Source organism: Penicillium angulare (assembly GCF_028827245.1).
Source record: "Penicillium angulare strain IBT 27051 chromosome Unknown utg000005l_segment0_segment0, whole genome shotgun sequence".
Classification (NCBI taxonomy): domain Eukaryota; kingdom Fungi; phylum Ascomycota; class Eurotiomycetes; order Eurotiales; family Aspergillaceae; genus Penicillium; species Penicillium angulare.
The window spans coordinates 4,831,839-4,854,039 of NW_026623164.1; the positions used below are offsets into that span (position 1 = coordinate 4,831,839).

The window sequence follows — 22,201 nt, forward strand, 5'->3', positions numbered from 1 at the left end:
AATCAAGGAGAAAATAAAATAAAATAAAATCTAATATTGTATTCTAATTCTAATTCTAATTCTAATATTGAAAATAAAATAAAACAAATCCCATTCGGACCCGATCCTTTCTACTGGGACCCCCTCCAGTGCCTCTCTCCCTCTACAATACCTACACACTCCCCAGTGCCTCTACAATACACACTATAGAGGTCCACTTATTCTTCTAACTTTCTTAACTTTCCTCCCCGATCAGTGGGACATTCTCATTCGTTTATTCCGTTGATTCGTTTTCTTCCCATTTACCCCAAAAAGGTTCTTCCCCGGCCCCTCTTTGCAACATTGCCTCGTTTGTCTTCTTGTCCGCTTTTTATGCCCCCATTTCCTTCTTGAGGAAGAAAAGAAAGGGAAAAAAGAAAAAGAAAAAAGAAAAAAGAAAAAAGAGATTAAAACAAGAAACAGAAAGACAGAGTGTGAATCCTTATAACAAAATCTCACCTTCCTGCTCCTCACCCCCTCCCTTCAGCGTTGCGTTGCCGACGCCGATCTCCGACGTGACGAACTTGGATCACTTTTTCTACTCCATCTGGACTCTGACTCCGACTCTGACTGGCTTTCCTCTCACGCTTCGGCTGCCACTACCACTCTCTCTCTCTCTCTCTCTCCTTTGCTTCCCTCCCACCCTCTCTCTACAATTGCTTTCTCCGCTTCAATAAGTCTACGGAGAAATATGCAATAGTGTGCGCCAATCCTCCCCCGTCTCAATCTCGAATCCTGCCGAATCTCGCACCATTCTTTCTCTCCCCTTGCACGCTTTCGCTCTTTCGCCCATTTCACTTTCAACCCGGTGGTCGCACCTCACCACTCTCCCTTCGTTTAGCCTCAAACTACTTTCCATCATGGACTCAGTCAACTCCGTCACCCATCGGCCATGGGAAACCGTTCATTCGGGCCCTGCGACGCCCGCAGCCTCGGTTCAAACCCTGCCTTCCATCTCCACACTCACCGCGAACATGAACGGCGCCGGCGTGAATACCGCCGAAAAATCACCTGGTAATGCATCTCTAAATACCATTGAGCGGGACTCTGGGAATTGGTCAATGCCGCAAAGTACAAGTAAGAGCCCGCCCAGAGTACAAGCGGCCAAGGTACTGTGCAAATGTACTAACTATGATTCAGGATCCTCAACGTATTCCACCGCGACCAATGGAACAGGCAACAACTATCCCTCGCTCACCTTTTTAACCTCGACATCACAACCCTCGCCCAATCGGGGTCATATGGCTCCTGCGCCCGATCGATCGCCTTACAGCCAAGAACAATCTACCACTCCCTCCTCAGCCGGTGGACAACAGCAGCACTCTCCAAATTTCAATTCCTCGCAACCAAACCCAGCCCTCCCCTCAATCAACCAAAACTTCGATGCTTCATCTCAACGAGGAAGCGTGGCCGATATTCCCGAGTCCCGCCGCAGCAGTGTGGACAGCCGTATGAATCAAGGCATCAGCTCACTGGCCATCAACCCAGCCTCACCCTACCACAGCACCAATGCATCCCAGGCCTCGATCGTATCGAGCCTCCAACGCGAACGGGGCATCGCAACAGACATGAATTCCTACCGTGGGCCCAGATACTCTGGAGGCAGCCAGCCTATATCTCCCATGGACCCTCGCGCAAATGACCAGCATCGCGGGTTTGCAGCTGGACGTACGGCCCCTGCTATCTCATCTAACCCCCGGTCGGATATTTATAACGCAGAGGCACCCACTGCGGGTATGGCCTATGCTTTCCCCGACCCAGACGTAGCTCGCTCAAGCTCAATATCATCAACTGAGAACCCTCCCTTCTCACGAAAGGGTAGCACCGCGGAGTCGCTGAGCAGCTTATACTCGGAATCGCAGATGCCCCGAGGCCAGCACGGTAAGATCAATCGAATTATTCAAATAGTAATATTCGCTAACTGGTATATTAGAATTACCGCAAAACGCGCACCACCACCATTCCTTACAACATAAACAAGTACGCGATCTAATCGGAGAGTCAGAGGGCAACACCCCCTACAGCCGGACTCCAGAATTACGTGTTACACATAAGTTGGCCGAGCGGAAGCGACGAAGCGAAATGAAGGACTGTTTCGAAGCGCTGCGTGTACGTCTCCCACAGGCTCAAAACAACAAGTCCAGTAAATGGGAAACCCTCACCCGAGCCATCGAATATATCAGTGGATTAGAGAAGAACCTTGGGCAGACGCGCCGCGAAGTATCCGTACTTCGGACTGAAAATGAAGAGCTCCGAGCGCAATTGTCTCAACAACAAGCTAATGGCGCCTCACGAACACCCTCAATCTATGAACATCACCCTATGGCTACTCCCCAGTCAAATGGACAAGCCCAGCAACCTGTCTTTTCTGGATTTGGGAACGGCAACATGGTCACTCAAGAACAACCTCGTACCCTCCCCCCACTTATGAACGGCTCAGTTGCCCCGATGCAGGGAATTGAGTACGAACGACGATGACCAAGTCGCTTTGGATGAGAAATGACTACGACTTCCTCTCACCTTTCACAAAAAAACATTGTCATTACTATATATCCCCCTGTTTTAGATATGGACCTCTGGGTATCTTGACACGGCCTGTTGTGAGATGACTCCGGGGTTTTCTTTTTTTTTTCTTTCTTTCTATCTCCTATCTGATTTTTGTTCTATCATCATACCCGCAATCGCTGTCTATTTTCATATCTTTTCCTTGCTTATTTTTTTCATTCTCTCTCTCTCTCTCTCTCTCTATTTCCTTTTTTTTTGTACCTTGGTTTCATTGAGGCATGATCCACTCCTGCATGTTTTTCATGTTTTTCATTTTCTTCTTCTCTTTTCTGGGTTGGACATGACGGGGTATTGGGGTTCTAGGTATATGGGACTGATGAATATGTTTGAACTGGTTTCTTTTCTTTTTTTTCTGATTTTTATTCCGTACTTCCAGACGGAGTGTGTACCAAATATCCAAAAGCGTGTGCTCCACGCCATGAGATCCTTACCTTGCTGTGCCAATACTACTTTCCTACCTCTGGTAGAATCCTGACTCAACAATCTGGCTCCAAGTTTGTAAACGTCAACAGGTAGTCTATTTACAGTACTCTTGTGGCGCTACATCAAACAGCTAGCCAGCATGCAAGTGATGAATAGGTCGGTACGAAGCTATAGGTTCTAGAACCACCAGGGCTCCTAATACTCCTCAACTGGTTACATAGGATCGACCAGAACCATCCGTTTCAGCCATCAATCCATCGAAATAGATACTACTCTTCTCCAAACCATCCAAAAACCATAAATAAACTCGCAGCGCCTGAAGAAACACATCTCCACAATTAAAGCGGGATCTATTTTGGGGCCCGGGGGTTGCTTCCTCCTCATTGGTCATTCTCTAAGCGCCCACCACCTTCCCGGCGCGTAACACTGACAGCTGCACCCAATCTTTACACAGCACCCCAATTGCCCCTGGTGATCTTGTCCTGAAACATGAAGGATCTTCTTAGCTTGTCTTGTTTTGCTGCAGTGTATTAGCTGGAAGGATCTTTATTGGTTGTTTGGATCGGTCTGGATGCAGATGCGAGATGCTCCTAATCCCGGTTCATGTAGAGTGATGAGTTAGTTCATTTACTGCAGAAGAGCTCTTTTCTTGGGACTCGTCGCCACTTTCTTTTTTCTTCACTCTATTTTTCCCCCCTTTTCTTATGTTTCGTACTTTCCTTTGTCGCGGATCTTTTTAGGCATTTGGACTGGGTTTGTTGCCTGGTGAAGTGAATGCATTGAGTGGCGTTTGTTTCTTTGACTGCATTGTTTCAGGCGTCGTCATTCATATTATTAGACAGTACTTTGTCTTTGCTCTTCTCGTGATATTCTGCAGAGTCTGATCTGACCATTACTCTTTTTCATTCATCTGCATCTGATTTACATTTGCATTTGCATCGACATATGGTATGTTGTGTATTGTACCCTTCACAATCTTAATCTCGAAACTAACCCACCCCACCCTGACAGTCTTGTGCTCACAATAAAAAAGCGTCAAAATGGCTTCAAGACGACTGAAACAGCCTGATTTACAGGTTCCGGTCCCAAAATTTCCCCTCTCATCACCTATTAGCGAGGAAATATCCAGTCCATCATGTTCATCCGCTGAGGAACGGGAGATGGAACGAAATCGACCCTTCGACTTTCTTGTTAAATCGACTAGACAGAAAATCGAGAAATCGCAAAAAGATAAACATACATCTCGTTCGTCGCATGGGGGAAGCAGCTCAAGACTGAGTATTCGGGGTATGGGTATTACGAAGAGGAAACAGGCTGCGAAACCGGTTGGATTGAATCTGGTAACGAACTTTGCGCTTGAGGATCCACCGAAGAGGAAGAAGTCGTCGCGCGATGGAACGGTCGCTCCGTTTGTCGATTTAAATGATTTGAAGCAGCTTTCTAAGGCGAGGGAGCAGGAAAGGACGGCTCAGAAGGATAATGTGAATGTTAACGGGGATTGGAAAGATGCCTCGAAGAAGAGGGTTTCGCGCTCTTTTCAACAGCTGGAGGGAGAAGAGGAGAGCCCCGCTTTGTATTCGCAGACTCGGGGATCGTTTCTAGAACCAAGCTCTGAGAATCCTTTTGCTGATCGGTCCGAACATGGATTTTCACCCTCTGATCGGAATGTGATGATTGGGTTGACGGTTCCGTATCATGAAACTCATAATCGGTCAAGGGAACTCGATCATAATGGAGATCAACAAACTCCTCTTACGCCTTCGATCATTGTTACGCCTGCCCAGGAAGAAGCGCCTTGGTCGGTTGATATGTCTAGTCCTGAGGGTCTAAGGTCCCGAGCTACATCGAGCGTTTATTCGCAGCCTACTCCGCGACTTTGGTCTGATGGAGCGGATATTCCGCCCGTGCCTGCGATTCCACAGGAGCATACCTCGTCGAAAAGGAAGGATGTTGAACCTAGTTTCCTGAATGCTCATTTTACTGCTATGACGAGGAAGCGTCGCTCTGCCTCTGCGAGTGTTGTGCTTGATACACAGAGCCCTGATACAGAACGTCCTACGTCTATACTTACTGATCATGAACATGATCATGATCACGACCGGAGACTGTTGGATAGGCTTAGTGTTAATCCGGAAGCTAGCCGTCCACAGTCTCAGGGTTGGTGGAATGTCTTACTCTCGCCTTTACTCGGTCGCTCCAATACCCTGTCTAGTAAGAAGTCACCTATCAGCCCGGGGTTTCCTCCAAGTCCTTCCGTTGCACCGTCTTCATTGGGAACAAACAGACACTGGTGGGAAAAGGAAAAGGAGTCAGAGAAGGAAAAAGAAATCTCATGTTTTTCGCCTGATACCCCCGAGACTGCGGTTACGAATCAATGGCAAGATAAGATGCCTAGCGTTGAACAATCTCGTTCTCTCGATGATACCTCTGCTCCGCCTCTACCTCCAGTTCCAGATAGACAAGCCGCGATGTCGATGATGTTCCCTGGTAATCGGATCCAAGGTGAAGCAGCGGAGTATTACCAGGCTTGTGCACATGAACTCTTCAGCAAAACCTCCTACTTCGAATGTTACAATCATACCTGTTCGCTTACACCTTTATCTGCTACTGGACAGCCAAGTGTCGGAGCTGTTGTTACGGGTGATAGAGGGTTGGTTGTGGCTGAGCCGGAAGCTGAGACTCTTTCTGCGGATTCGCAGGTGAAAGACGCTGAAGTTGCGACTGTGGCGCGTGGGTTGCTCATTGATGTTAATTCGCCAACTGAGGAGACTGCGAAGGAGAAGGAGACTGGATGTGCTAAATGTACGCATTTGCGTGCTTCAACTGGTAGTGTGGATTCTTGGGCTTCGACTACAGTGGATACTGTTGTGGGTGATAATGAGAAGAGTCTCCCTGAGATACCGAAGGAAAATACGAGGGAGCTTGTGCCTGAACGTCCTGTCCAGCAAGTACCACAGCTTTTACAGCCTTCTGTTCAGGAACCAGTTCCTGTTCCAGCAGCTTATTTCCCACCTGAGCCTCCAGCTCCTACGCCTGCACCTGCACCTTATGTACCACCAGAGCCATTAACGAGGGAGCTAGAGCCATCCCCAGCTCCTTATTACCCATCTGAACCACTCATGCCAGGCCCAGCCCCATACGTCCCTCCCGAGCCTTTGGCCCAAGCTCCACCTCCACAGATCATCAACAATTATCATTACGGGACCGCGCCCTATGAAGTTCCACCTCAAGCTCCAGTTACAGTTGAGCGAGCAATTCCCCATTATATCCCTGTTTATCCCTCGAACAATCCTTTCTTTCCTCCACCGCAAGATCAAAAACAAGCCGAGGAAGCTGATTTGGCAAAAGCTCCTCCGGTCCCCCATGCGTACTCACAGGAGCCTCCACAGGAAGCAGACATCACAAAAGTGCCAGCAGAGTTTCAGGATGCACCACATGGATCTGCAACACAAGAATCAGAGCGATCACTGGAGCATCTCGCGCCACCAGGGAATCAGGAACCACATCAGGCCCTGGAGCCAATGTCTCCTGGATTTCAACACGCTGCAGGAGGACCCAGCTCAATTCAACTATCTGATGTCAATGCTCCTGCACCTACATACGCACAACATACAAGAGATATACCTCTCCCACAACGATATGATCTTTATCCTGCCCCAGGCGTTGCAGTTATGGATCCCACTGGAGCCATCGGACCCGCCGAGGCCCACCGTCGTAGATTAGAGCGCGAGGATGCCGTTGGCAGGAAAGTCGGTGGTCTTTGGCGTGGTAGAGGCTGCTTCAGCAAGGGAGGTTGCTTCGGACGCCCAGGCCGCGAAGGTCGTCTTCGTCGAAGATGGTACCTCGGTATTGCCGCTCTATTCCTCATAATTATCATTGTTGCAATTGCCCTAGCCACTACATTGACGAAGAAGACCGATTCAACCCCCGTTCAGTCGCAATGGGTGAACTTGACGAATTACCCGCCTATACAAACTGGAATCATGACCATCGCTGGTACAGAGCCTCAAGCCCTAAACTCGGGCTGTATCAATATTCCGACTATGTGGAGCTGTGCTCTTCCGAAGGGTACGCAGCAATCGGGAAATTCGCCTTACAGTGCAGACCAACCTACCTTTCGTGTTGAGATTCGCTACCGCAATGGTACATCTAGCAATAGTACTGATTCTGGTACTTACAACTCAACTACGATAAAGCGTGATGTGTGGTCTGCAGATCCATCTGCGCCGAGTATTGCAGATCAGACCTTTCTCGGAAACACAACAGACAAGAACTCCAAGCCTTATGCTGGCGAGGAAACCCCCTTCTATCTATCTGTTCTGTCGCCAGCCCATCTATCTTCTACCAATGTCTTCCGTCGCAGTGCATCTGCATCTCACTCGTCCACCTCTACATCTACCTCTTTAAACTCAACTTCTCTCATTCCTGCTCCAACCGAGGACTCAGATGGTACCGCCGCTGCAGCAACGCTGTATCCACTTCCTTCATCACAGCCTGTACGACTCTATAACAGGGGAGAATCATCAGAGCATTACGGCTTCTATACATACTTTGACAAGTCTATTTTCCTTAATTCACGAGCTCCCCTCAATAACAGCAAATTCGACTACGCATCCGAAGATCAGAATGGCGGCTCAACGAAGGAAGATGCACAAACACGCTGTACATGGTCTCAAACTCGCTTCCTTGTTCAGATATGGACTAATCCATCTAAAATGGGATATTCTCTTCTCTCGGCTGGTAGTGGAAGTGGTAGTTCTACCGCTACCGCTACTGCTACGGCAACCAGTACCTCTTCAACGGCTACTTCCTCTTCCTCAGCGACGGATTATACGACACCAGGCTCGTTTCCTTATCCAGTTACTATTACCCTTGATCGACATGGTGGTGTTGAGGATAAAAAGCGAGTGTATTGTTATGGTGTTGAAGAGAGTGGCCATTATAATTTTACAGAGGCGAGGCTGCAGCTTGAGACGTTGGGGGCGGGGGGAACTTTGATTAATGGCTATGGTGATGATGCTGGGTATGGTGGGATTGATGGTGGGACGGGTGGTTGTAAATGTTCGTGGATTAATTGGATATCTACCTCGTAGATTGTCGGTCGATGTCTCTCAAAATCGTGTTTATGATGATTTCTTTTGTTTTGCATTGGGTGGTTTTTTTCTGAGTCTTCCATGACTATTTTTGTATTCGCCGTCGTGGATGATAGTGTGTTATAATATTTTGTTCTCATAGCGTGCATCAATGGATATCTTTTAAATTTAGACTTTTTCCAATTATACATACTAGTAGTAGTCAGTTTTGATGCATTTCGCTTATGTATTATTTCATGATTACATTTATATTCAAATCACTCGTAGTAGTAGGTTTGTTTCGTGCTCCAGGGCTACGAATATACGGCTAAATTGAACTTGAACTACGTTTGCTCTGTTACTACTGCTACATGTCCTCAATCTCATTCCCTAGCCTAGTCCACAGTCTTGAGAATGTTAAAAATTTTTACCTATGTCTTTCCATTTGTAGAAGCTACTGCTGCAATAGGGGACTGAAATTTGTAAGTTCGCCGGAATTGGTATATCAGACATCACTGAGTTTTCCCTGGTAGAACAGGTTTATCCTCCAAAACCTAAGGTACAGTTCTAGGTACTGAGGTTTAACAAACTCTATGGAAAATTTCAATTCTCAGAGGCAGGCTCACTTAAGCTTAAATAGAGTGTACTGTCTGAATTGCTCATAGATTCGAGAAAAAGGTATAGATCTGCGCTGAAACCCTTTTATGTCATGGCGGATCGTTATGCGCGCATCTACATCTTCCTATCATCAACTTGATCAAGTATGGCTTCCAAGTGAGCCAGTCTGTCAAGGTTGCATCTTTATCTGGGAAAACCTTATTTCAAAGTTAATTTCACTCAGCTAAAGAGCCCCTGGTAAACCAATGGTTTGCTCTTGGTGTCCTGATTCAGCACGCCATGAGCTATTAATAGATGTATGACTCTGACAGGGTCGACGTTGCATTTGCCACTCTAATTAGGGTTTATGGTTTATGATCAGCTACTAGTATCTAGGTGGTCATAGGGTTTGGAGATTGTGTGCTTGCACCGTTTGCTGGGGATACTATACTACTACATATACTACTAGTACAATGTACATACTGTGAAGAAAGTTGGAGAAAGCAAAGAAAGCTCCATCCACTAAATTTTTTTGATTAGAATTATATTAGATCGGTATATATCCCAAAAAATATCGGTAGAAACATTTAGCACGATCTAAACACCACCTGAACGCCGTCCTTTTCATTTGGGTGTCCTTTACCTTCAGTCTGGGTTCTGTGGTTGTTCAAATCCAACAAGATCCTTTGGACAGCAGCCATTGAGATCATACCAGATAGAAGTCCCGGTCAGAAGATCAGATACAGAGGGTTAAGGAGCCAGACGAGAGGAAATTGAAAACCAGAGCCACAAAAAACAATTGAAATTAATAAAAAAAACCGAGTATTAAGTAATAGCGACCCGCTTATGCGAGGAGCATAAGACCGTAGGCAGCACCACCGACAACAGCGCCGGCCATGCCCATGGGGCCAACATTGGCACCAGCGTTGGAGGGGGTGAAGCCAGTGGAGCTTGGGGAGGCAGGGGTGTTGCTAGCGCCGGAGCCGGAGCCGGAACCAGAGCCGGAGCCAGAGCCAGAGCCAGAGCCAGAGCCAGAGCCAGTGCCAGAGCCGGAGCCGGAGCCGGAGCCAGAGCCGGAGCCAGAGCCAGAGCCAGTGCCAGAGCCAGAGCCAGCGGTGCTACTAGCGAGAGGAGTGGAGCAAGCACCATTGTGGCAGACGGCGGAGGTGACGGTGACGGTACCGTTGGTGCCGGTGGTGCCGTTGGTGTTGGGGGAGCCAGTCACGATGGGGTGGGTACCGGTATTGACGCCAGTGCCGGCGGCAACGCTAGCGGACTTGCCGTGGACTGGGGGCTCGTGCTGCTTAGCGGCCTGGACACCGGCAGCGACGGCCAAGATGGCGATGGAGGAGGCAGTGAAGTGCATGGTGAATTTTGTGGATGAAGTTTGAAGCGACTGAATCAACGAATGACGAAGCGTGCTAATGGGAGATTAGTGTAAGGTCTTGTGATGCGGTTCAAGATAAGAGCAAAAAACATACCTAGTGAAGTAGATAGTAATGCGATGGCAAGATCTGGAGGAGGGGAAAACGGAACCTGACCATTGTGGGTTGAGGACCTCATTCTTATAGACTTGTGAGCTGTCCAAATCCGGCCTGTTTACGGGGGTCCAAGGGAAGTAGATGATGATGACATGTAACGGAAGAGAAAAATGTAAGAAATTTTCGTTTTTCACTTTTTTCACTTTTTTCTTTTCGCATGTTCCTATCTATGATCGCCTGTACCTCTCTGCCTTCGACAAGAGCCTCGGTACCTTGGTGTGGGATGAGGTTTGCAGTATTGCGGGTTTCCGCATCCGGGGGTGGATACTTCAATGTCACTCTGGGTAACCGGTCAAAGCCAGGCTCCACCGTGCTACCCTGGCAAAAATCGGCGACAATCTCCCAACCTTATGATTTTGGGGGAATCAGTCAGCGTCTGTGCTGATGGTCGTTGAATTCTTGCCTTGAGGTGAGGGCATTATATGTCACGTGATATTTCCTAAACAGGAAGGTGATAAGATCGCATGCGGAAAACAGTCGAGATAATCGCTTCAGATGTTTCTGTCTACGTCCTAATATCCAACGGGGAATTCTTCGATCAGCAAATTATGGAGACAGACAATGGCCTTATATCTTCAAAGGGAGGTAGAACGTCATTTGGACGTGGAGAAGGGCCGCTTTCTGCATCCGCCTGGCATGTTACTCCGCATATATGATGGGTACAAATACTAGTATTTCGTATATTTAGTATGTGCAATGAAAACTCAATAGCGGTTTAGATGCAAACCGCGTGTAAGTTTCAAGTTGGTCATGAGATGGCCTAGTAACGATAGACAAGATCCAGGGCACTAAGTACACTCTTTACCTGGGCTGTGGTAGATGATCGTAGATTATACCAGGCTATAACATAAATCCAATATCTTTCTGTGTTTGACAATTTGGCGGGAGGTTTAATTAGTTGCCTCGGATCAGAAGCTTCCAGTCCCCCAAACACGCGTCGTGTGTTCCCCTGGGCGTATCAGGGTACATCCTAGACGAATCAGTGCAGCCATGCGCACTGACGAGCAATATTCGCGATGAATTCACAAAATGACAACGTAAGCTGCATCCGGAAAGGCAATCAGTATCTAAGGTAAATTATTGGCTTCCTCTGGGATGCACAAAACCGCACATGTCGAACGGTTTGAGACAGCTGCAACGTTGATCATTCTTGCGGAATGTAAAGGCGCCGAACCCGAAGATCGCCAATGTTCTTGATCTGACAAGGATCAGGATACCAGAATCATTTTGATGGAGATGGAGAGCAGAAGCCGATTTCATTCAGCCGATCGCCAGGCTTATCCCGTTTCCAGATTGGCTGTAGACACAAACAAGGGAGAATAGGAAAGCTGCTTGTCAATCTTGCCAATTTGAGAGACGATCACCGGTCGCGCTCGCCATTTTGACCGCCATGAGAAAAGATACAAACAGGCTTCATCATCTGCAAACTCGAGATTATAGAATCAGCTCCTCTTGTTTATTATTGTCAGTGGGTCTTCTCTTGGGCATGGTGCGTAGTTCGAGCGTGACTGCCAGACCTCCTCAAGATATGACGATATCAAAATATTTGCACTGAGATCAGCTCGATCACGAATCGCCATGTTGTTCATATTGGTTAGCATGGCCACTGCCGTGAGAGGGCGATGAACTTGAACGTTAAGATGCAAGACCAAGAAGGGAAACCGTGTCTTGGCGGGCCGGGGTTCACCCGCCGATCTCCCTTTTTCAAGGTCCGACCATAAACCCAACCTCATCTGTAATCTCTCCCCTTCCCAGCTTCAATGTCTTCATGCTGTGGCTGAGATGCCCTCTATGTTGCATCACGAGAGCCTAGAACTGCTCTCCCCATCAAACTACGACAACGACGCGGCTTCGTTACGATCACCATCTGAGCAAGACTCCGACTCCGAAGATGACGAGTTCCTTCGCCATCCCCGCAGTACCCTAGAGCTCGCCAAGCACGATCAAAGTGTCCTTGAAGATGAAGATGAGTTGGAAAAACTGTTGACGAGACGGGGTCCGGCTCATGGGATACGTCGTATGTTCAGTCCCAATGGGAGCAATGTCCGCATTGGAAAGAAAGAACGGCGCCGGGCGCGCAAAGAAGCCAGGCTGTCGCGCCGGGAGAGGGTCAGCGAGGAAGGAGAACTGATGTACGAGATGGAAGAAGGCTTTGGCGACGATGAATCTTTAATGAGCGGCTCCTCGACCGACTTGGATGACGACGATTACATATACGAACCGGTAATTCCCTACCATATTGCACCAACGAACTCTTTTTCTATCTTTCCCTCTACGAGTAAGACTAATATTTGCTTTCTATCATATACATTAGCCATCCAAATTTTCCTGGCAACGATACCTGTTAATCTTCGCCCTCGTCGTCGTCCTCTTCCTCATCCTCGTTCTAGGCGCATACAAGGCCTCCACCGGCTTTCGAGCTTCCCAAATTCCCTTGCAATCACTTCTATCCAACGGCACGGCCCTTTTTGCCCCCACCACGATCCTCATATCCCTGGATGGATTTCGAGCGGACTTTCTCGACCGTGGCCTAACCCCGTCGCTCAACTCACTGGTTGCCGACGGGGTTTCTCCTCAATACATGAATCCCAGCTTCCCCAGCGTGACTTTTCCCAACCATTTTACATTGGTTACTGGATTATACCCAGAGAGCCATGGGATAGTCGGGAATACCTTTTGGGACCCAGTTTTAGAAGAAGAATTCTACTACACCCACCCATCAGTCAGTATGCTATCTAAGTGGTGGAATGCTGAGCCGCTGTGGGTGACTGCGGAGAAGAACGGAATCAAAAGTGGCATTCACATGTGGCCAGGGTCAGAGGCTCATATTGGGACACCGGAACCGACCTTTGTTGATAAATATAATGGTTCCGAGGCGTTATCGCGCAAGGTGAACCGTGTTATGGAGCTTCTTGATCTGCCCGGCGCAGAGGACAACTCGCAAATGTCACCGGAGCGACCCCAGTTCATCGCAGCCTATGTACCAGATGTGGATCGAGATGGTCATAAATTTGGACCTAACAGTACTGAAATTAGATCCACAATTTCCAAGGCAGATGAAATGGTGGGAGGTATTCTGGCCGGTCTGAAAAGCCGTAATCTCACTGACGTGGTGAATGTTGTCGTGGTTTCGGATCACGGCATGGCTACCACTTCGATCGATCGCCTTGTACAGCTGGATGATATCATTGATCTTGATCTTGTCGCACACCTGGATGGGTGGCCGTCTCGCGGAATTCGTCCTAAGCGACCGGAGGATTTGGCAACTTTGCAATCTCAGCTAGAAAAGGCAGCGCCAGAGTATGAGCATGCCTTTGAGCTTTACACGCTAGATAATATGCCTGAGCGTTACCATTTCACGAAAAATGATCGCATTGCCCCATTGTGGGTGATCCCGAAAACGGGTTGGGCCATTGTAGAACGCCCTGAGTTTGATGCAAAGGAATCTTTGAAGACGGGGGAAGTTTACGAACCTAAGGGAATTCATGGGTATGACCATCAACATCCGCTGATGCGTGCCGTCTTCATTGCTCGGGGACCAGCGTTTCCTCACACACCCAATAGCCGACTCGAACCATTCCGTGAGTATTCAATTCCTTTTTGAATCACCCAACTTACACACACTGACATGTCATTTAGAAAACATTGAGGTTTACAATATATTATGTGACTCTCTGGGGATTGATCCGCTGCCGAACAATGGAACTCTCCGTCTTCCCCTCAACCCCGTCGGACTCCACTCAGATGAGGAAACGCCTTCTCTAGAACAACCTGCAGATCCACCTCAGTTCACATCTACTACGCCTGCTCCGTCGGAGCCGACCAGTCCAGCACCTGAGGTTCCACCCGCCCAGACATCGCCTGCGGCTGATTCCGACAGTAAAGATGAGAAGAAGCCATGGTGGCAAAGCGCGTTGGATAAGTTAGAAGGGTGGAAAGAGTGGACTGAGGAATTATTCTCGGCTCAGAAGGATAATCGTCCTTCAAGTGCATAGAGTGGCTGGCGGATATGAGAATCTTTTGCTACTTTGAGTTTTCTATGCTTCTTCTGATCGTCTTTGGTCTCTATTATTTTCTGAAAGATACCCATGTTTATAAACTGAAGACGCCGGTTAGATAATATATTGATTCGTGAAAGAAGACTGCCATGTGCTCATGAGGTCTGAAGAATCAGCTGCACGTATATATGGCTTCAAGACTACCACTAGTAGTACTATCTTATCTCAGGCCTTGGGAGCCTTGAGGCAAGATTATTCCGGGGGCTATAGTAAAATTTACATAAATAGTAGTTGAGTTGCTTTTCTGTTATACTAAAAACTTGCAGTCCACGGCACCGCGGGTCTAGGCACTCAGAATCAAGCACTCTAGGGCTACTGTAGGTACCTACTACTACTAATAGTAGTACGGAACAGCGGTCTCAAACTCAACTTGAACTCGGACACCAAGTCCATCCACGCCAGTGAACGAGCCCAGGATCTCGATATATATACTACTCCTACAACCCGTGGACTTGAAGTTCAAGTTCCAAGGCTGGACCAGCTAAATCCTACCTAGGTATCCCCAGGGTTGGTGCCCAGGTGTCACTATATCCGAGTCCACATGAATACCTATCTAGCTAATCTGCAGGCTTTAAGTCTGCAGTGATTTATTTACATACATCGAGCATTAGACCCACAGCCCCGGAGGTATAGTACAGTATGACTGGATCATATTTTTAAATTTTAGACTTTTGACATCAACCACCCCAAGTGGCCGAGTCGAACTCGGCTGTCTTATCTTCCTTGGTCTAGTGGTCATGATTTCCGCTTGTCATTAACACCGTCAAGCGCGGGAGACCGGGGTTCGATTCCCCGAGGGAGAGTTTCTTTTTTGCTTTTTTATTTCATCTTATTTGTTTTATTGTGCATATGTTTTATGAATCAATTTCTCCGGCTTTTGTGTTATTCAGCTCTAGCCACAATCGCACCTTTTAACACATTCCCCCGATCCTTCATTTCCCCACTGTGTAACTTTTGCGAGCTCCACACTAATGACACATGTACCAACCAGCCACACTGGTCACTGGTAAGCTGCAGATCTCAGAGTCTAAGCCCTAGAGTCACATCAACATGCATGAGTCAAGCATACAACATCAGGCAGCAGTCACTCATTACTGGCTGGTCCCGGGCTCGGGCTCCCAATTGAGCGTCGCTAACTCTAGGTCTGTGAACTAGGCAAACATGAGGCTCAACTCATCAACACCCTATAAAATGCTGTTGATCGCTTCTGTTTATTTCCCTTATTTTTCACATTGCTCGGGCCCTTCTGTGAGGTCACGGTGATCGATCATGGAGTTCAATCAAACCAACCCTTCCGCCACAAGGCCGGGCCTTTCATCCTCCGACTCCGCCATGCTGGAGGTGCTTGTGCCCGGGTATACTTTAATTTCACGATTTCTCGTCTCTTATCTCCATATCGACCCCACCATCTATCTACAACAACTGATTCTCTTGGCAGTACTTGGTGCTGCCGTGCGATACATTTCTTTATCCGTGATTGATCTTGTTAAAGATTATTTTGTTTCCACGGCCGAAATTCGTCTCGACGATGAAGTCTTTACTTACTTCATGTACTGGATGTCACGGCAGCCGCATATGAAACGTACCAATCGCTTCGTTGCTGGTGTCAAGGCGAATGGCTACCAAAGCGACGATGAGGAAGAGGAAGAGGAGGATGTCAACTCTGATAAGTCTGAGGGAGAATGGGATGAGCCCGGCAGTAGCGAATCGGCAGATGACTTCGATCAGTACTGGGCCAAGGTGGTCAGTCGGGACAAGTATAAACCACTCCGCTTTACTCCCTCTCAGGGAAGCCATGTTTTCTGGTATAGGAATCGACCCCTGATGCTCCAGCGACAAAAAGAGGATGGCAACAATAGGTTGGTGCTCATTAACGAGCGACTTTATCTATCTTGCCTCGGTCGCGATGCATCCATCCTTCGGGATATATTGAATGAAGCCCAAGAGGCGTATGTCCAGCGAGATGGCAACCGTACCATTATTTACCGTGGTCATCGATACTATTCTGGGAGTTCGTGGTACTGGGATCGCTGCATGGCCCGCTCGCCGCGTCCTCTGTCTACTGTTGTCCTTGATGTAGAACAGAAGCAGGATTTCATCGATGACATCAAGGAATACCTTCACCCTCGAACCCGCCGTTGGTATTCCAACCGTGGAATTCCGTATCGACGAGGGTATCTGCTACACGGTCCCCCTGGTACAGGAAAGACCAGTCTTTGCTTCGCCGCGGCAGGTCTATTAGGCTTGAAGCTTTACCTTCTCAATCTCAACTCCAAGGCTCTTGACGAGGACAATCTTAGTTCCCTGTTCTCTGAGCTTCCACAGCGTTGTATTGTTCTCCTTGAGGACATCGATACCGCAGGCATTACTAAGAGCCGTGGCAAGACGGTTGTTACCAACATCAAATCTGAGGATGAAACTGGTGAAGACTTTGAGATCGAAGAGAAAGATAAAACCACTGCTGCCGAAGAACCTGCAAAAGCCGATGGAATCACACTATCTGGACTCTTGAATGTTATCGACGGGGTCGCCGCTAGCGAGGGCCGTATCCTTGTCATGACCTCCAACCACCCAGACCAACTAGATGCGGCTCTTCTTCGCCCTGGTCGCGTTGACATGAGCATTGAGTTTCGCTACGCCACTTCTGACGCCATTGAAGAGCTCTTCACTACCATTTATGCTACTATGGAGGGAGACTCTCCCCAGACCTCTGCTTCTTCTCGGCGCCTTAGCAATGGGAATACGAAGCAGCCAAACGGTTGCACGCCTAGCCCGCCTAGCCCGCCTAACATGAAGCGCACTAAAAGCCAGGAGCTGAATGAGAAAGCAGAAAAGGAATACAAGGAGCGACTTGCTTCTTTAAAAGCTCGAGTCTCTGCGCTAGCAAAGCAGTTTGCTTCTATTGTTCCTGCCGCTGAGTTCACTGCTGCTGAGATTCAGGGATACCTTCTCAATCACAAGAGCACTCCCGAGGCCGCTATCAAGGGCGCTGACACCTGGGTGCAGAGTCTTCGCGAAAAGAAAAAAGCCCGTGAAGAAAAGTCTGCTTAATTCGGGAATATCATATTAGTATCTAATTAATTAGACGACCGGAGTTATTTTCAGTGACCGATTGATGATAACGAAACCATATCTACATTCTTGCAAACCTAAATAGAAAATTCAGTTATTAATCATTCAAATGACCTATCTTCTTCATTTCGCAACAGTCATCAACAAATATTCAATTCGGCATGAAACTACCATAGATAGGGGGTATATCTCCAGAGAACAAGTCATAACAAATTCATAAATAAGTCACTCGCCAGGCTTTAAGAAATCACCGCATCTTCACCAGAAAGGCTCACATCCGCCACATACATGCACCTGGTCGTCTTTGCAGAATTACAAAAGCCATGAAACAGCATCCGATCTCCACATCCACAAACCGTAGCCGAACCAGGAGACGTCAGACCATGCTGCCCCGTCTCCAACAACTGAACATTCTTCTTTCGATACGGTCCACCAATACTACTAGCCGTTGCCCATCTCAAGTCATACGCTTTATCGGTATAGCAATGTGTTGAGTAAAAAAGATAATAAACACCTTGATGCAGCAGAAGACTCGGCGCCTCAACGAGCGGTCCGTCATTATCAACCGTATCCCGATCTAGAATCTGTACCGCGTCTCCAACAGGCGTCACACCATCTGCTTGTAGCTTCTGTATCATTATTGGCGTTTGGACTAGTGGCTCAATGCCATTATTACAGTCTCCACCGTGCCCGATGCTGTTACCGTCCACTTTAAAGACGGCGTAGCGTGTGCCATCTGCATCTTGGAAGCCGGAGGGGTCAATTGAACCTCCTTGGTTTAGACGACAGGAGAGCGGTGTGTTGCTGGGTATGTATGGTCCTGTTGGACTCTCGGAAATAGCAGTGCCAATGCAATGGTGCCCTATGCTTAATTTGGATTCGCCAGAGTAGTACATGACGTATTTTCCGTCGTCCTGAGCATTTGTGAGTGTTTGTTTATTTGCTTGGCTCATTTTGATATGCTGTGTTTTGAGTTTATTTGGCTAATGGGCTTAATACTTACTCGTAGAATCACGGATGGTGCCCAATGATCCTTATCCGTCTCCCACGTTGATAGTGTGGTGAGGGCGTCGATATTTAGAAGTGTCCATGTGTTGAAGTCGGTGGATTTTGCAACTTGAATCCGTTTGTCGTTTCCATTTGATCCAAAGGCGTACCACTTTCCATCTGCTGCTTTGAGGAAGGTTGGGTCTGGGAAGTCGGTGCTCAGACCCATATGAATGCTATTGGATCGTTTGTGTATAAGTGGCGAGGCAAAGACAGACGGAAGTGATACTAGGGAAAAAGATGCCCACGCAAAAATTCTTGAAGTGAATAACATTTCATATATTATGGCAAGTGGGAAGCCAGATGAGAATTGAAGCAAGATCCAATAATGGGCACATCAAGAACTTATTATCTCTGTGGGGAGAAAGTAAGCCTTATATGTTAAGTTCTGTCATAACTCGGGCCACTTCCCAACCTTGGAGCTGCACTGGGGATATGCTTGTCTTGGAGACGAACGGAAAATCCATCTCGAAAAACTAAGTAAACTACGAAGTACTGTGCACATGACATGGGAGATCCGCTAGCTAAATGCATGTTTTGAGGGAGGAGAAATTGCGCTTGAGAAAAAGCCACGTTCGTGCCCATACCCGTGCCTGCACCATGATGCGAGGCCGGAACTTAATGCTGCAATGGCAGGACCGGCAAGTGCATATACTGGTGAAAACAGCATAATGCCAGTGTCGCTTTCAACCGAGAAAGTGCCCGAAAAAGTAAGATTCGGTAGGGCGATGGGAACTTTGTTTCTATCAGGGTCATCACGAGGGATGTAAACTTACCCCAAATCTCGGGAGTGATATTGATTGATTGCAAATATCAGCCAGTAAGAGGGAGAATCGATATATTTCTTTACGACCCGGAAAATCTGGGGTGATCGTCCCCTCACCGTCACTTCAAGCTTGAACCGGGGTGGGGAAATACATTACAATGCTTGGCTCGATGGGATCAGCCCACGAGCATACGCACAAATTAAATCATGGGATGGGTAAGGTTCAGGGCAAAGAGTTCACTCGATTTGTAAATGGGGCGTTGAAGAAGTCATGGAAATTACAAGACATTGACAAAATGGATATGCAGTCCAGTAGGAGAGATGCGAGGGTGGCATCCCTCGCTCAAAAGGGAAATATTAGACATGCAGACTAGACATGCAGCGTTGTTCAGTTCAACGTGGCTCGTGTATAGGAAAGATCTAAATTTTCATTCCGATTAGATTGGCACACGATAGGAAATCAACCGTCCTAGTCTTTTGTTATTGTCTTGAGTATGCATCCCTCGGCGAAATTTCACCGATTTTGAAAATCTGAATTTCGGGCCCATGTTCTTATTGGTCCATATCTGAAATTTTTTAATAGTCTCAGTTTCCCCGCACGTCGTTCTTCCGCTTCAGAGGCTCATGGAGGAAAGTGCCGACCTGTTGGTGAAAGATATTCAACGGGGCCCGTGATATAATGATGTCATCGTTCGATCGTGCGCTTTGATCGACGCCTCGCATGACAGGGCACAGCAGGGGATGAAGGACATGCAATGATGCTGAGACCCAAGTGCCAGCCGTGACATGAGGGCGGCGAAGTTGATTGAATTTGTTGTTCGTTTTTTGGGTTTCGCATTTTGGATCGCAGGTAAGGGACAAAAATATGATAAAGTTAATGACTGCTGCGGACTCGGATGAGAGAGCTACAAACATTCGAGTTTACTCTATGGCAAAGGAATACCCGAGATCCCTTATATTAGCTATAGGTAAATTTAAGGCGACTTGGGAAATTGACTGTTTAATTTTCGGATTTCATTAAGACCCGAATACTAGAAGTTTGGCTTCGACCATGGTTGAATTTCTGCTGAGCCCGCCTGAAGGTACGTTCTAACCTACTACGATTCTATTTTTTTTGGTGAAGTCGGTTTCAATTCTTTATTTCGTTCTTTCCTTGAAGTGATGCGCAATAATGGCTATATAAATGTTTTGAAATTTCGTACATGTTACAACCAAGCAGATGTCATATTTGGCCCGCTCAGATAAACGTTGATCTGCATAGCTTGAAGCTTGCCATTGTACCATTGAAGTACTTCGAGGGTTTCACCTGTGGCTTCAGTGGGAGCCACCATTGACAATACACCCTCTTTCTTCATTTCATCATACCACACATCCTGTGCTTGTTGCGCAGAAGTCATAGTATCTGGGATAAAAGCAGAGATATTGCCATTGTAGGGATAAACTTTGCCCGGAATCATCCCGCTTGTCACGATGAATCCCAATTCTTCGTCGATGACCAATCCAGTACGGGGGTTTGAATCAGTAGGATGACTAGCAGGCCAACTGCAACCAAGTGGTGTAGACGATGCATTCCCCCATACCCCAGTATCGACCACTTTCCAACCTATTTCAGTAAACTGACAGTCATCGCCGATTTGATTTGAATAGTCGCTTGTTTTGTCAAAAAGAGACCGACTGAGCAAGTCTAGCTGTTCTCTACTTGCTTTAGTGCGATTGTTGGGTGGCGACATTAGTGTCTCATAGTTCGAGGGAAGCTCCTGAGCTGAATACGAGAAGCCATGATCTCCACGGGAGCGATTGATAAAGAGCTCTATCTCAGTAATCTTTTTGTTGACAACTTTAATACGACCACGCAGCACTGAGAGCTTTGTATCATCACCCTCACTGACATCTAGGGCGAAGTATGCGGTGCTGTTCGTGGTATCGATTGCCAGCAGACTCGGTGGACCTGCATTGACAATGGTACGCCAGGAGGTCATCGTGCTGAGCGCTGCTGGATGCGAGTTCTCGGTTGATTTATAGACAGTTGCAAGTGGGAGGGAAAGAGGATCATGGTCTACCATAGAATCCAAGACTTGCCGTACAATTACTGTCATGCAATCTCGGGAACAAGCATCTTCTGAGGTATCCGAAGAGGAAGCACTGGCCAATGAAGACAGAGCCAATCCAAAAGCGAGCGTTAGGTGAAAAAAGCGAGTTAGAATTTGAAACTTCATTATTATTTTGATCAAGTACGTAGTATGGCAATGTGCTTTCGTTGAAGTGGCGTAGATTCAGTTTCAAGTTATCATATGCCCCTTTCGGAAGCAACGATTTTATACTCCATTGATCGTAAGACAACATGCATTAACCCCGCAGCTCGTCCATAGCTACCCGAACCGTCACATATGTCAAGTAACAAACCTGGGGTTTAATTGACTTTGTTCCAATAATTTACGCTGAAGTGCGGAGGTTGTTAACCGGATCAGAGAAATCTCGGCTCCACACTCGGGACCCCGCTCTGAACGATCGTCGCGTGTATACAGCCAAGAGATTTATTCACAAGGGGAGAGATCGCAATTGACAATACAATTAACTATCTAAGGCATCTTTAGAGGTAAACAGAAGTTCAAAACAATTTTCCTCCAAAGAAATCGCAATCGACTCTCAGGTGTTTTAATTTTGATGTGGTCCACTGGCTCTACATACGCCGGATAATCAAGCGAGGTTAGACTCAAGAAACTTAGTGCGCTTGATATATGTCCACTTCAGGTTGATCATGAATTCAAGAGGTGGAGCCGATGATGATAAAGTGGACTTATGTCTGAGTCTTGGCGGAAAATTAACATGAATGGGAGCTTTTTATGGAAAATATGGCCGAGGCTTCGAGGGTACAGAATGGAGTCTGACTTTGTATGTCCTTAGCTTAAGTGTCTGTACGGCATTGATGTTTTCGGGCCAAAACTCAGAGAAACTTTGAATCACTACGCCTTGGAATTTTACAGGGAAGGTTTGGCAGTCACAATTTGTTCCCAAAACAATACGCATATCTATGTCACTCAC

The 22,201-nt window shown here is 47.3% G+C and overlaps 7 protein-coding genes across 7 annotated transcripts; 4 read left to right on the plus strand and 3 right to left on the minus strand.

The window, feature by feature from the left end:
• Nucleotides 1-878: 878 nt before the first annotated feature.
• N7478_009174 (uncharacterized protein) lies at nucleotides 879-2,496 on the plus strand (the record flags this gene model as incomplete). Its single annotated transcript, XM_056925388.1, has 3 exons — nucleotides 879-1,095; nucleotides 1,159-1,899; nucleotides 1,952-2,496. The coding sequence occupies 3 exons, from the start codon at nucleotides 879-881 to the stop codon at nucleotides 2,494-2,496; spliced, it is 1,503 nt and encodes a 500-aa protein (XP_056778114.1).
• A 1,550-nt stretch (nucleotides 2,497-4,046) lies between these two features.
• N7478_009175 (uncharacterized protein) lies at nucleotides 4,047-8,099 on the plus strand (the record flags this gene model as incomplete). Its single annotated transcript, XM_056925389.1, has 1 exon — nucleotides 4,047-8,099. The coding sequence occupies one exon, from the start codon at nucleotides 4,047-4,049 to the stop codon at nucleotides 8,097-8,099; it is 4,053 nt and encodes a 1,350-aa protein (XP_056778115.1).
• Nucleotides 8,100-9,519: 1,420 nt separating this feature from the next.
• On the minus strand, nucleotides 9,520-10,041 carry N7478_009176 (uncharacterized protein; the record flags this gene model as incomplete). The annotated part of the gene is made up of 1 exon (XM_056925390.1): nucleotides 9,520-10,041. One exon carries the CDS (start codon nucleotides 10,039-10,041, stop codon nucleotides 9,520-9,522), a length of 522 nt encoding a protein of 173 aa, XP_056778116.1.
• A 1,966-nt stretch (nucleotides 10,042-12,007) lies between these two features.
• N7478_009177 (nucleotide pyrophosphatase/phosphodiesterase family protein) lies at nucleotides 12,008-14,211 on the plus strand (the record flags this gene model as incomplete). Its single annotated transcript, XM_056925391.1, has 3 exons — nucleotides 12,008-12,439; nucleotides 12,531-13,797; nucleotides 13,856-14,211. The coding sequence occupies 3 exons, from the start codon at nucleotides 12,008-12,010 to the stop codon at nucleotides 14,209-14,211; spliced, it is 2,055 nt and encodes a 684-aa protein (XP_056778117.1).
• A 1,332-nt stretch (nucleotides 14,212-15,543) lies between these two features.
• Nucleotides 15,544-17,325, plus strand: N7478_009178 (BCS1 and AAA domain-containing protein; the record flags this gene model as incomplete). The annotated part of the gene is made up of 1 exon (XM_056925392.1): nucleotides 15,544-17,325. One exon carries the CDS (start codon nucleotides 15,544-15,546, stop codon nucleotides 17,323-17,325), a length of 1,782 nt encoding a protein of 593 aa, XP_056778118.1.
• Nucleotides 17,326-17,585: 260 nt separating this feature from the next.
• Nucleotides 17,586-18,562, minus strand: N7478_009179 (glycoside hydrolase family 43 protein; the record flags this gene model as incomplete). Its single annotated transcript, XM_056925393.1, has 2 exons — nucleotides 17,586-18,308; nucleotides 18,350-18,562. The coding sequence occupies 2 exons, from the start codon at nucleotides 18,560-18,562 to the stop codon at nucleotides 17,586-17,588; spliced, it is 936 nt and encodes a 311-aa protein (XP_056778119.1).
• Nucleotides 18,563-20,364: 1,802 nt separating this feature from the next.
• Nucleotides 20,365-21,138, minus strand: N7478_009180 (uncharacterized protein; the record flags this gene model as incomplete). Its single annotated transcript, XM_056925394.1, has 1 exon — nucleotides 20,365-21,138. The coding sequence occupies one exon, from the start codon at nucleotides 21,136-21,138 to the stop codon at nucleotides 20,365-20,367; it is 774 nt and encodes a 257-aa protein (XP_056778120.1).
• Between the last annotated feature and the right edge of the window lie 1,063 nt (nucleotides 21,139-22,201).